Source organism: Sardina pilchardus, chromosome 21 (genome assembly GCF_963854185.1).
Source record: "Sardina pilchardus chromosome 21, fSarPil1.1, whole genome shotgun sequence".
In the NCBI taxonomy this organism is placed as follows: Eukaryota; Metazoa; Chordata; class Actinopteri; order Clupeiformes; family Clupeidae; genus Sardina; species Sardina pilchardus.
The window spans coordinates 28,304,891-28,316,879 of NC_085014.1; the positions used below are offsets into that span (position 1 = coordinate 28,304,891).

At 41.8% G+C, this 11,989-nt stretch overlaps 2 protein-coding genes across 2 annotated transcripts; both read right to left on the reverse strand.

The window, feature by feature from the left end:
* Positions 1-1,130: 1,130 nt before the first annotated feature.
* On the reverse strand, positions 1,131-7,521 carry chic1 (cysteine-rich hydrophobic domain 1). Its single transcript, XM_062524928.1, has 6 exons — positions 7,322-7,521; positions 6,322-6,376; positions 4,886-5,041; positions 3,762-3,818; positions 3,020-3,079; positions 1,131-2,706 (listed from the first exon to the last, which is right to left on the reverse strand). Exons 1-6 carry the CDS (start codon positions 7,462-7,464, stop codon positions 2,656-2,658), a joined length of 522 nt encoding a protein of 173 aa, XP_062380912.1. The 5' UTR covers positions 7,465-7,521; the 3' UTR covers positions 1,131-2,655.
* Positions 7,522-9,000: 1,479 nt separating this feature from the next.
* Positions 9,001-11,533, reverse strand: cdx4 (caudal type homeobox 4). Its single transcript, XM_062525167.1, has 3 exons — positions 11,098-11,533; positions 9,333-9,478; positions 9,001-9,234 (listed from the first exon to the last, which is right to left on the reverse strand). Exons 1-3 carry the CDS (start codon positions 11,531-11,533, stop codon positions 9,001-9,003), a joined length of 816 nt encoding a protein of 271 aa, XP_062381151.1.
* Between the last annotated feature and the right edge of the window lie 456 nt (positions 11,534-11,989).

The following is an 11,989-nucleotide window of genomic DNA, read 5'->3' on the forward strand; positions in this document are numbered from 1 at the left end:
CCAACGGGCACAGAGGTAACAATTCAGCTATATAACAAGCATGAACAAATCATATTTCAGGGGAGAGATGTCAGCTGTGATTTACAAGTGTTGGGGACCACTGCACAAAAGCCTCAGTGAAACCCCCTCTGGCGGCGTGGAGGGCCTCTGTTCTGGCACATTCTCTCAGATGTTTGTCGCCTCCCTGCTGTTACAGATGTGGAGGCAGCAGCTGCCGTAAAGAAAACAGGAGGTGCAAACAGATATGCCACCACTACACTCTGAGCAACACTTTACAGTGCCGTCATGGACTCCAGACAATAGTCTGAAGTTTCCCACCTAATGCCAAGACACTGGTTTTGTTCTTCCTCCCCCAATGGTAAACTCAGCATGTGAGACACTGCCCCCTGGGGGCAAGTTGGGTACTAGGATGTCTGATGGGGGAATTTCAAGTTTTTTGTTCATGTTTGTTTACCTAACTGATAATAGCTTGGTCATAACATGTTAATTGTTTACAGATTTTAATAGCCGTGGCAGTATTAATGATGGCTACATTGCTGTATAAAAAAAAGGTTGGCATGTTAAGATCCCTGGTCAGAGAATTTCAGTATTAACATAATGGTGCCAAAAAGCACCATTTCATGGTTAATCCCAGAGGACACTATCCCACAACAGATACCTGGTGCATCCTCTGGACATTTCTATACAGTTCCAATGGTAAGGGGAATATTCCTTGAGGATTCTGCCTCGGTCCCACACCAGAGCCAGGGCGACTGCCAAACACTGCCGGCACTGCAGAGGGGGGCTGGGTGGTGTCAGAAGTAGGCCTAGCTACAAACTTGCTCTTAAATTTTTTAAGTGGTAAGCAATTAGTACCTTGCATGTTAACGATTCAACACCTTGTTAAGCAAAACAAATTGTCAGAGCATGAGGCCATAGTTAGCCCATTAGATCAACTGAAGTGTAACTGCTCTATAATCTTGTCATTTTACAAGCAGTATGTTTTTTTTTTTTACAAAAATCTAACAACTACGGTCATTGCTATGTAAATAAGGGAGAAGATATTTCAAAAGCCTTGCATTTTAAATACCCATCTTTAAATGTTTGTAGGTGACAATCAATTTGTAAAACATAAAACACACAGAGGCCAGTTTTGGGAAAAGAAAAGTAAAAATCAACCATTTATTTAAGCCTTTTCCCTAGGATTGGGTAATGACAGACATTTACAAGAACTCTAACAGGACCAATACTGAGAGGAGATTTCTGACTCCCTGTTAGACCGATATATTAATGGCAAATTAAACCATTGTCCTTGAGCACAGCTCTTCTCCAAGGTTCATCTACAAGTCCGAGAGGCACTCTAATGCAGCGGGCTGACTACATATAAAGGGAGGGAGATTAATCGGTGAGAATGACACACTTGAGAGGGCAAACTTCCTCAGCGAGTGCTAGGCAGTGTCCACACGTAGCACAGCTAGCACATGAACAATAGAAGTATGCCTAAAATGTAGAAGGTCGACTATGCCGCATTGAAAATGGCAGAAGAGAGGATACAACAAAGTGCAGGTTTAAAAAAAAAAAAAGGAAAGAAACAGAAACCATCACATGATGACACTTGAGTTGAAATAGATGACACTTCTGCTTGTTGCGAAATGGCTTCCTTGGTTGGCATGACCATGCTTCCACAGCCAGTGGGTATCAGTGTAAAAGGCCAGTCTCTGGGAGTCAGCCAGAGTGTGGACAGGCATCCTCATCTCCTCGATCCCTCAAGTGCAATGTTCAGCCTTAAACTCTGGCAATATGTACATCAAAGGTTATGGCTTTCTAAGGTACACGGGTCAATATCACTTGGAGACATTATGGAGACACTTGTTCATTAACAAATCTATAGTACAGGTATATATTGGCAAAACAAAAAAGACAAATGAACTCTGCTAAACATTATGTAAACATGGCATACCACACTGTACAGCTTATCCAAATATATATTTACAAGTCAGTCATGTGACATCCCCCCTACACGTAGCCCGAGGAGAATCTCCAAAAGTGCAGGAAAACCATGGTGCTGACTTCTGTCACAAGTCCTAGTCCAAGCATCCAGACCATTCCACGCCTCCTCTTCCCCGCTGGGGGGAAACAACAACTGGTTTCAGAAGGCAATGCCCAAAACCTCACAGCAGAACCTGTTCAACAGCTAAACAAGTTCTATACAGCAAATCCTCCCGTAACACTCATCTCGTTAGAAAAAAAGGTTGTCATTGAACATAAGGCAAATACGCACCATTAGGTGACCTGTTCTTACAAAGATATCTTGATACAACATGTGAAAAGGACTGATGGCTCTTTGGGGTAAATGCACTTTTAAACAGTTTCAGTTCTCTGTTGTCATTTTGTCTTGAGAACACAATTGTCATCGTATGTAACAAAACCAAATGTTTTTCAGTGCAACAAAAGGAGCGTTTCTACTACATCAGGAAATGTGCAAAATCTGCTCTAAAACAAAGTGACAGTGTTGCAACTTCTACTGTACAAGGTACTGGGAGGGGAGACAGGAGGTGGGGTTAGGGGGTGGAGGGGAGCTGTCGAGACGCCAGTGATGACCCTCAGTCCAACATATGTACAAGGCACTAAGGATGGGAGAGAGGGATCCAACACCGGAATCTGCCCGCCGGCTCCTCAGTCTGGCCGAAAAATGGGATATTTGGGTAAGAATTCTATAAGAATCACCTGTGGAAACAAGGATGAATATAGGCGGATGAGACGGTTATAAGAGGGGCAGATGTAACAGTGCACAAAATCACAGAAATATACTTTGTTGCGTATTAATAAAATAAAACCACCAAATATTTTAATCATATCAGAGGTGCGGTTTCTTCCGCCATTGAACCAGCATTCGAATTAATGTATTGATCAATATAGCGCAACTGGTGCAATTCCTCTGTGATAACAGGGCTAGTTAAAATTGCCTTCTAGAAGTACAAACGTTTATAAATATCACTGTATAATCATAAGCTGACAGCAGAACTAAGTTCTTACTCACATATTCCATCATGTTGCTGCTCTCACATTTCCTCTTGCTGAGTTTCCAGTGCAGTCCCAGCTGGTGAGGAACAAGGTTACAGAGTCACACAGATAGCACAGAGCTACCCAGAGGCCAACTACAGTCAAGCAGACACACACACACACACACACACACACACACACACACACACACACACACACACACACACACACACACACACACACACACACACACACACACACACACACACACACACACACACACCACAGGAAGAGCCTGCTCTCTACATCAGCCCCCAAATCTGACTGAGCACCTGAGGTCTGTAAGAATGAGCGCTTTTTTCTTCTTCTTTTCTTTCAGGGCCTTGAGACCTGGACTGTCTGGAGGGGTCAGCCAGCGGTCAGTGCTCCAAGTGGTTTTGTTAATGTGTCTGCGCGGCTACTGGCTGTCCATCACAGCCGCCGAGACACAACACAATTAACGTGGCTTTTTTGCCCTTCTTTAAACTGTTGACCTCTATAGACCACTGGTGGCACTCTCAGGCTTCTATCAATGGATCAGACAGCAATGTCTGCAAGGGAAATGGGTGCTTGGGAGGGTCAAAGTTGACCCGTGTTAACAATCACCATTCACAACACTCTTACATTTTTAAAAACTTTCACTAGGAAAACTTAACCTATGGGGTCAGCATTTGACACTTTCTGTGTTGCCAGCATTAGGATTTGATATGTGGCCGGTCGCCTGACTGTGTTCCGCTTACCTTGTGATACAATCGATTGTTTTCCCATTCTAGCAACTTCTGAATAGATCTTCTTGTCTGCAAAAATACACACACACACACACGCACACACACGCACACACGCACACACGCACACACACACACACACACACACACACACACACACACACACACACACACACACACACACACACACACACACACAGACACACACACACACACACACACTTAAGATCTGCACAGGTAAATCATTCTGACAGCAAAGAAGGACAGCAAAATCCTCAGAGCAATTTATGGAGTAAAGATCTTTAAACAGCTCATAATTTCTACACCTTGGCCCACAACAACACAGAAACACCACTACCCTATAATAAAACCCAAGATTATTCCTCTACAGGTGAGGGATGGATATGGCAATCTTACATCATAATGGATTATGAAACAAAATCACTACGATCGACAATAATGTTTTCTTTTCTATATAGGCTTACGTTATTTTCAGAGATAACCATATGGCTAACACTGTTCAGCACTACTCAGGTTTGTACTAAGCCCAAATCAGGCAAACATTGGGTATAAGAATCAAACTTGGGCCAACCTTGTAAATCCCTGGCTCAAAATATTACTGTAAGGAAAAACACTGGAGCAGGCAAAACAATAAATAAGCAGCATAGCATATTTAAGGTAACAAAAGATTGAGTCTGGGTACTCACTATGGGGAAATATTTGCAGCCTGAGCATCGTTTTTCGATTCCCAACATTAGTTCCTACTTTGCCTGACTTTCACAAACTGCATATTAGCATATCAGCAGTCAGGAAACAATGATACCTTAGCAGTATAAATGGACACATTATTCTGCATGTAGTTTTTTAATGTTTTGAATGTTTCTGCTACCGTTTACCTCAGCCACTTTCCACCCCTTTTGTGTCGCTGACTGGCCCACCCTCTGACGGAGGGAAACATAAACACATTGAGAGGAGCTAAACAAGTGAGATGAACATGACTAGGCGGGCGGGGCCAGGCATGTCCCTCTGCCTCGGATGCAAGAGTTCTCTCAGAGGGGACCATGAGTACCATAACCCCGACCAAAGGGCCATAACCACAGGACCATAACCAGACTCAAGCACAAAGGCGGGAGACTCACTCTCTTGTTGAGACAGATGACGGGCCACAGGCTGCAGCCCACAGTGCAGCAGCAGCACAGACAGCCACACAGAAGCCACTTCACATTGACAGGCAGGTTCTTCTTCAGACAGGCGTTCACCCGGCTGATGCTCGTCTTGAACTCCTCTGGAGCCACCTGCACCGTGCAGAAGAGAAAGGAGAACAGGGGGATGATGAGGGGTGCATGAGACGAGGGGCAGAGGGAGTTTGGTGCTTTGAGAGACTTCTTTCCTTTTCTTCTGATCACAATACTAATATGATGGAGAAATGGGTGGCAAATTAAGAACTGTGACTGTGACTGAATGAAGAGCTGTGCTTGATCTCTTGTACAAATCTCAGATCCTCACCCAACTGGGCAATAGCATAGAAGGGAGGAAAAAACTACAGGTGGAGGTCTGTGGAGATTTTCAGATATCAGATGAGATCTTCAGTCGTGTGCTTTTAACTAGCTAACCAACCTCTTGTAGTGTCAGGGCAAAGGAGGGAACAAAAAGGCCAGATAAGCTCATGGCCTGTGGCTGTGCCGTCTAAACAACATGAATGGATGCTCATTCCTCTCTCTGGGTATGTACGCCATAAAACTGGGGTCGTAATCTTTTATGACAGGATGCAAAGGTCTCTTTGCAAACAGAGAAAGACCTCGGAATAAAGCCCAGCAGGCCTGATCCGCACCCTTCAATCATCATAATCGTGACCTCATCCATCACATGTCACCCAGGGTCACAATACTGGAGCTACATTTTATTGCCCCGCACTTCCCTCGGCCTGCTCTGCCCCCTCCAGCCTTTTTGTGTTTCTGTGTCTGACCCAGGAAGCTCCTCTTTCTTGTGCGCACCCCAGTCTTTTATGTCATTATTTTGTCACCTGGAGTTGTGTCCTCCCAGCACCAGGTCCCGACCGACGGAGGACACAGAGATGGCTTACTTATTGACAGGGCAGTGCCACGGCACAATCAGCTAGCATTAGACACACTGACGTGCATCACAGCAGATGCAGCACTATCAGATTGGAGACACTCAAAAGGCTTGAAAAAGCAAATTAAGCACTGCTTGATTTGTCAAAGGCTTATGGGAACAACAGCAGACACCAATGACAGAAGGATGAAGTCATTTCCATTTTCATTTTTGGAAATGTGAACACTCTTGTGTACAACTGTCCAATGTGCCACAGCAAGAGAAAGAGGGGGTGGGGGATGGCAGGTTACATCTGATTGTAACAAAATCTGTAAGAAAATCTAGAAGCTATTCATTTATAACCCGCCTGCAATACAGGTGCCTTCAAATTATGCGATTATACACTGTGCGTCTAAAAATTAGAAGATTTCACCCTATTCAACCACTGCTTTGTTCAGCTGTGCTCAATTAATTGTAGCCAACTGATTAGCCCAGACTAGAGATAAATAAAACTGTACATTACCTTCCCTGTGAGAACTGAAGGAAATTCTGAATCAAACTTATTGCTCAGGCCAAACCTGTAGACATAAAACATGAATAAGGTTCAGAAACATGAATTAGAATGGCTGATAACTGTAATCAATAAAAGTATACCATAAATGTATGTGTGTGTTGTTTGTAGCCTATACATGTAGCCATGTAGCAAGGACTACTGTGTCTGTGTGTGTGTGTGTGTGTGTGTGTGTGTGTGTGTGTGATACGTCTTTAGTTGGCCTTTGAGATGTGCATTTCTGTCATGTTAAACTACACTTAGAAATGAGGATGATGTGATTCTTGTAGCAGGTGAGTATGAGCTTTAGTCTAATAAGACGAGAGTTTCTATGGGTTGCCCAAATGTTTAATCACAGACAGAACAAAAATTCTACATTAGTATATAACAAGTTATATTTAACCTTTCTATATTATATATATTTAACGAATCTCCTGCTCTTGGCCCTAAACCTGAAATACACTGCAAGACAGCCGACTGTGGCAAGTACTAGCTTACAGTCTCGAAACGCCTGCAGCAATAAATACATATTTTCCTTGCTCTGTGACTTTGCCTGCTTTTATCGTGACATTTGTTTTAGCAAAGAATAAAATTGGATTATAAAGAAGGTAACTAGTGATAAGGTTGTGGATTGGCAGTTCACTAGATAGTACTTGTTTTGAAGTCATAATGTAACGTTAGCCAGCTAACGTCCTTCCGAGTAACGGGGTAGAATTTATGCATGGCTTGCAATAAAGCAATAAATCATTGTTCGCACGACTGAATAGCTGTCAACGACAATGCTTTGCCTAAAAGTGATTACTGTCAAGGAACAGAACATTCTTTCTACACATTGGTTTGGCCTACTTGTGTTTCCATTATAGCTTACTACGAATGACAAAAACATGCACTCTTGGTTAGCTGGGAAGCTAGCTGACCTACCAGTGTTCAATTAACAATCGTTACCAATATCCTGGACTAATAACTAACTTACACGGTGATGTGTCCAGCTCCTCGCATGATGACAGGTTCGGGGCAGTATCTGGCGAGGTGCTCTTCACTCACTATCCGTTCATCTTCTTCGTCTAACTCATAAATGGTATCAAAGTCCGCCATGTTGGGCAGTAAGACGCTCATGACGTCTCTAGCGCTTCCAAGATGACATCAGGCAATGTGTTCACACGCGCCACCAGAGCACAGGTGGCGCGGGAAATTATTACAATGTAGCCTAGTCATTGAAATAGGAAATAACTGATGAGGGATACAATGTATCAGTCAACGACACTTGCAACATGTAACTACTTCTGTAGGGCAAATGTAGAATACTGGTCGCGCATGAAGCACGGACGGATGGGCTTACGTTGCGCTTGATATTAAACTGAAAGATACAACACCGTTTTGCGGTGGGCCTAGTTAAAAGCACACTGCTCTTTAAATGTAGGCCTAGTCTGAGATTTAGCTTAGCCTACTCTATTGCAGATTGAAGTTGTATGTAGCGCAAAGGGCTAGGCCTAGGCCCTACTCTTAGGCTAATAATACCCTATCCATATTTTGTTTTCATTCCTATTCAGCAAATAGACTATGTGGGGGGCCGCATTTCAAATGTGTGCATTTGGCTCTGGACCACTGCGATTGGTGGTGGATCATTTGCCATTAAACTGAACTGAGTTTCTGATATTGCAAAATTATGGTAACAGCTAGCACTGGTAGGCATACCGATAGTGAAATATACCGTTGGTCAGCCTTAACCGTGTTATGATTGAGCAGTGTTAGTATGATTGTTTTACAGTGTGAGAAAAGAGTGAAGCAATAGGCTATTATGAGACCTTTGGAAAGTCTAGGTTGACGAAGTACCATCCTTGACAAGCATAACAGTCTGCATGGAATACAAGTTTAGTGAGGCCTATTTGAGGAAAAGTTTAGCCTATTGTTAATCCAAATGGAAGTAGGCTACATTAACTTAATAAAAATCTCACTTTGAACATTATTATACACAGCAAATGGCCATATTGAACACTTTATTATTCACTTTTTTCCTGAGTTAACATGAACTAATTTCAAATGGATATAAGAAATAGGCTACGTAAGCAAATAACGTTTCTCGGTAGCCCTGTCTGAAAGGAAGAAGAGATGTATGTAAGTTACTTGTAAAAGCAATTTATTTACATATGACCACATCACACAACGACCTGAATCACTGGTAGTTCACCCCTCTTTCATTTAAAACAATGTGAAAGTGTGCTTGTGAAAAACATGGGGCAATATTGCATATTGGCAAGCACTTTAGACATTTACCGTTCGTAAAACACTGTACCGGATTTTCTTATTTATTTACAAACACCTATACACTCACCACAGACAAGAAAACGATATTTATATCTTAATTGATCAAACACAAAAAAAACATTAGAATATTTAGTTTTTTGACCAGACGTACAATGTTTTCTCCTTTTTTTTTAATAAAAAACTATTCTATTAAAATGATATGTCAAGAGCCTCCTGCATTGAGTTGCAAATAAAACTTGATTGTTCCTTGTTGTAATCCACAAGATGTGATCTTCAGGACGTCTCGTAGAACTTTATAATCCATGAGGACCACATAGGCTAAGTCATGCGCACTGTCCTTTCAGCGTGCGGAGTGCTCGATTAAATTGGATGATCCCAAGTTCGAATTTACTGTGTAACAGTAACTTGTTGTATGTTCCTCATCGATGGTAAGGTGTTCATGCCTGTTGGTGGATAGAGTGAACCATGTATATCCGACGGACTCAGAGACCCAGGCACAGGTAGAGGGCTCACCGAACCTGGGTCACTATGTACAGACCCTCCACTGCCGTCAGACTGGCCCATTTTCTTTTTGATTAACTTTCGCTCCTTGGCTCTGCGATTTTGGAACCAAATCTTCACCTGTGAAAATTCAAAGCCGTCAGATATGGAATCGAAGTACCAATAACGTTTTATGTGACTATAAACTGGCATGGGATAGGCTATATTTCATATATTACCTGTCGCTCTGAAAGCCCGAGGCTCACCGCCAGCTCTGCCTTTCGTCTGATGGTGATGTAACGGTTAAAATGAAATTCCTTCTCCAATTCAAGCCTCTGATGATCGGTGTACACCACCCGATATTTTTCTTTTGTTCTTGTTTTGCCTATAATTAAAACATAGATTGATTTTAGCATGCAGAAAAGTACTTTGGTAAAATGGTTTTAAAAAAAACATGGCTGTGCTTTTTTGTGCTGATTACATTTAATTTAATTGAAGCAAGTAAATTATAGGTCAAAGATTCTGGCAAAGCCCTATAGGAGTTCAAAATATCAGCAATGTAATATATATATATATATATATGTATATATATATATATATATAATGTATATGTATGTAGGCCTATGTAATATATATATCTCAATTCGGAGCGACTGTGCGTCGTGCGCCATTTCGCCTTGGCCAGATATGTTAATTGGGCCTCTGATCTTCTTTGAAGTCAAGTTATGAACAAACTGCCGAACAAAGAGACTTGGAGATATTACCCAAACTCCATTGAGGTGTTAAAAGGCAACACACGACCCACAGAGGGTTACAAGACGATACTATCTCAGATCCTTTCCTTAAGGCCTGGTTAGGGACATTTTTAACTCTGTAGCAATGTGAAATTTAAGTCAGCCACCGTTATAGACTAGCCTGTATTCAGTTAGTGGTTAGAAATTGTTTATGAAGGGTAGTGGGGGGGAAATAAATAATAATAATAATAATAATAATAAGATCCTGATCAACTTGTTGCTATCAAATCATTCATTATCAATTGTCTATATTGAGTATAATTTTGAACACACTAGTTTCATTTATTGATTTAATTTGAAGGATTTGTTAGATTTGATGATGCATCAAACCACTGAATTTTAACCATGCACCAGGGATAGGCGATCTTTATTTGCTGTGAAAATTGTCACCCTTTTCCGGCAGCATGACTTTTGAAGACCAGAGACAGAGGAAGACACTTGGTGCATATCAAAGTAAAAAGGAGGTGTTAAAGGGGGCTGCCGCCTGAACACGATAGATAACCCAAAAACGTGGGACAATGTAGCTGGGAAACGTAGACCTCACATTCAGTTTACAGGAGTTGAGAAATTAGCATTACAAGTAAGCCTGGCGCCATTTCCCAACACCTAGGTCTATTTCTACTGACAACTGTTAACATGATAAAAATAGGTTTATGTTCATGTTATGGCCTATATTAGATTTTTTTTTAAATCCAACAAAGTATGACACATAGGCCTACATTGAGATGTATTACATAAAGTACTGGTAATGACACACACATGTACTTTTTAGCAAAGAGTCATTCATTTTCAGCATTTACAGCATATGTCAAAGTGTCATTGAACAACAGTGCATCCAAAATTTAGTCAACTAACTGCACAATCAATTTAGGCCTACGAGATGACATAACCACATCAAGCACGTTCTATGCTATGTACACCCTAATATAATTTCAGCCATCTTTATCTTAACATAATTACTGAAGATGCAATGAATTACCCGCATGTTCTGATGAATTACTTGCATCTTCATTACCTGACGACCTAAAACCTTTGATGAAATAAAGCACAAGAGGTTCGGCAGGCCTATTAAAATGATATCTCAACTTCAACACAATTGTGTCCGCCAGACACAAGCAGAACTATCTGTCACTATTTTAGAAATGCTTATGACAGCATGCAGTTTGTAATAATAAAAACAAAATACATGTTTAAAATAATTCCAACTCACCTGTTGAAGACGACTGGACAGTTTTGCTCATCCACTGATAAGAATTGCGCTTTTCTCTGTCTGGAGACAGCTGGGCCGCGGATATATTTTCTGTAGGTGGAGGTAATACAGCAGATCCTGGAGCGTGCATGGGATTGTAATCAGTTGAGCAATAGGAAACTTGTCCCGTGGAAGAATTGCTCATGGGTGCCGATATAGTATTAGGGGGTCCCAGACTATAGGCACCCCAGTCCTCCCTTGGTGCGCCATAAGGAGCTCCCCATGCCCCCGTAGATTGAGGGTGCGTGTCCATGTTGGGCACATGATGATATCCAGTAAAATCAGAATATTGAGGTGTTGAAACGAAGTTCTGTGGTGGCAAATTGATGCTGGAACGACGTACGGGTCCTTGGTGGTACATGCTGCTCTCTTTATCCAAAAGATATCCCACATACATGATTCGATTTTTTAATATCCAAAAAACGTTTTTAAGGCAACATACTAGCCATGCAACTGGCTAGTTAACACAAATCAACCTGTTGTCTCCTTAGACCTCTAGTCCAAAGAAGCTCCGCAGAATGTTCATGCGTCGTAGTCCTTGCGTTTGGTCAGTCAAACATGATGTGGGTCTGTTGACAAGGTGGTGGTGGCTAAGGTATACCAAGTTCTTCCTGACGTCAGACAAGACTTCAAACCCTTCAGATTTGCATTCAAATGAAGGCCCAATAACGCCGCCGTGGCCAGATTCCCCTAGCGTCGTTTGTAGGCTATGCAGCAACTGAGGAAAACAATTAAGAGCACATTGATAGACGTTGGTCTGATAGTTTATATTTGTCATAATGAGTAAGACACATAAAAACATGATTTTAATATAGCCTATATGCCATGTCAGCACCGATTGAAATGGGAGTGC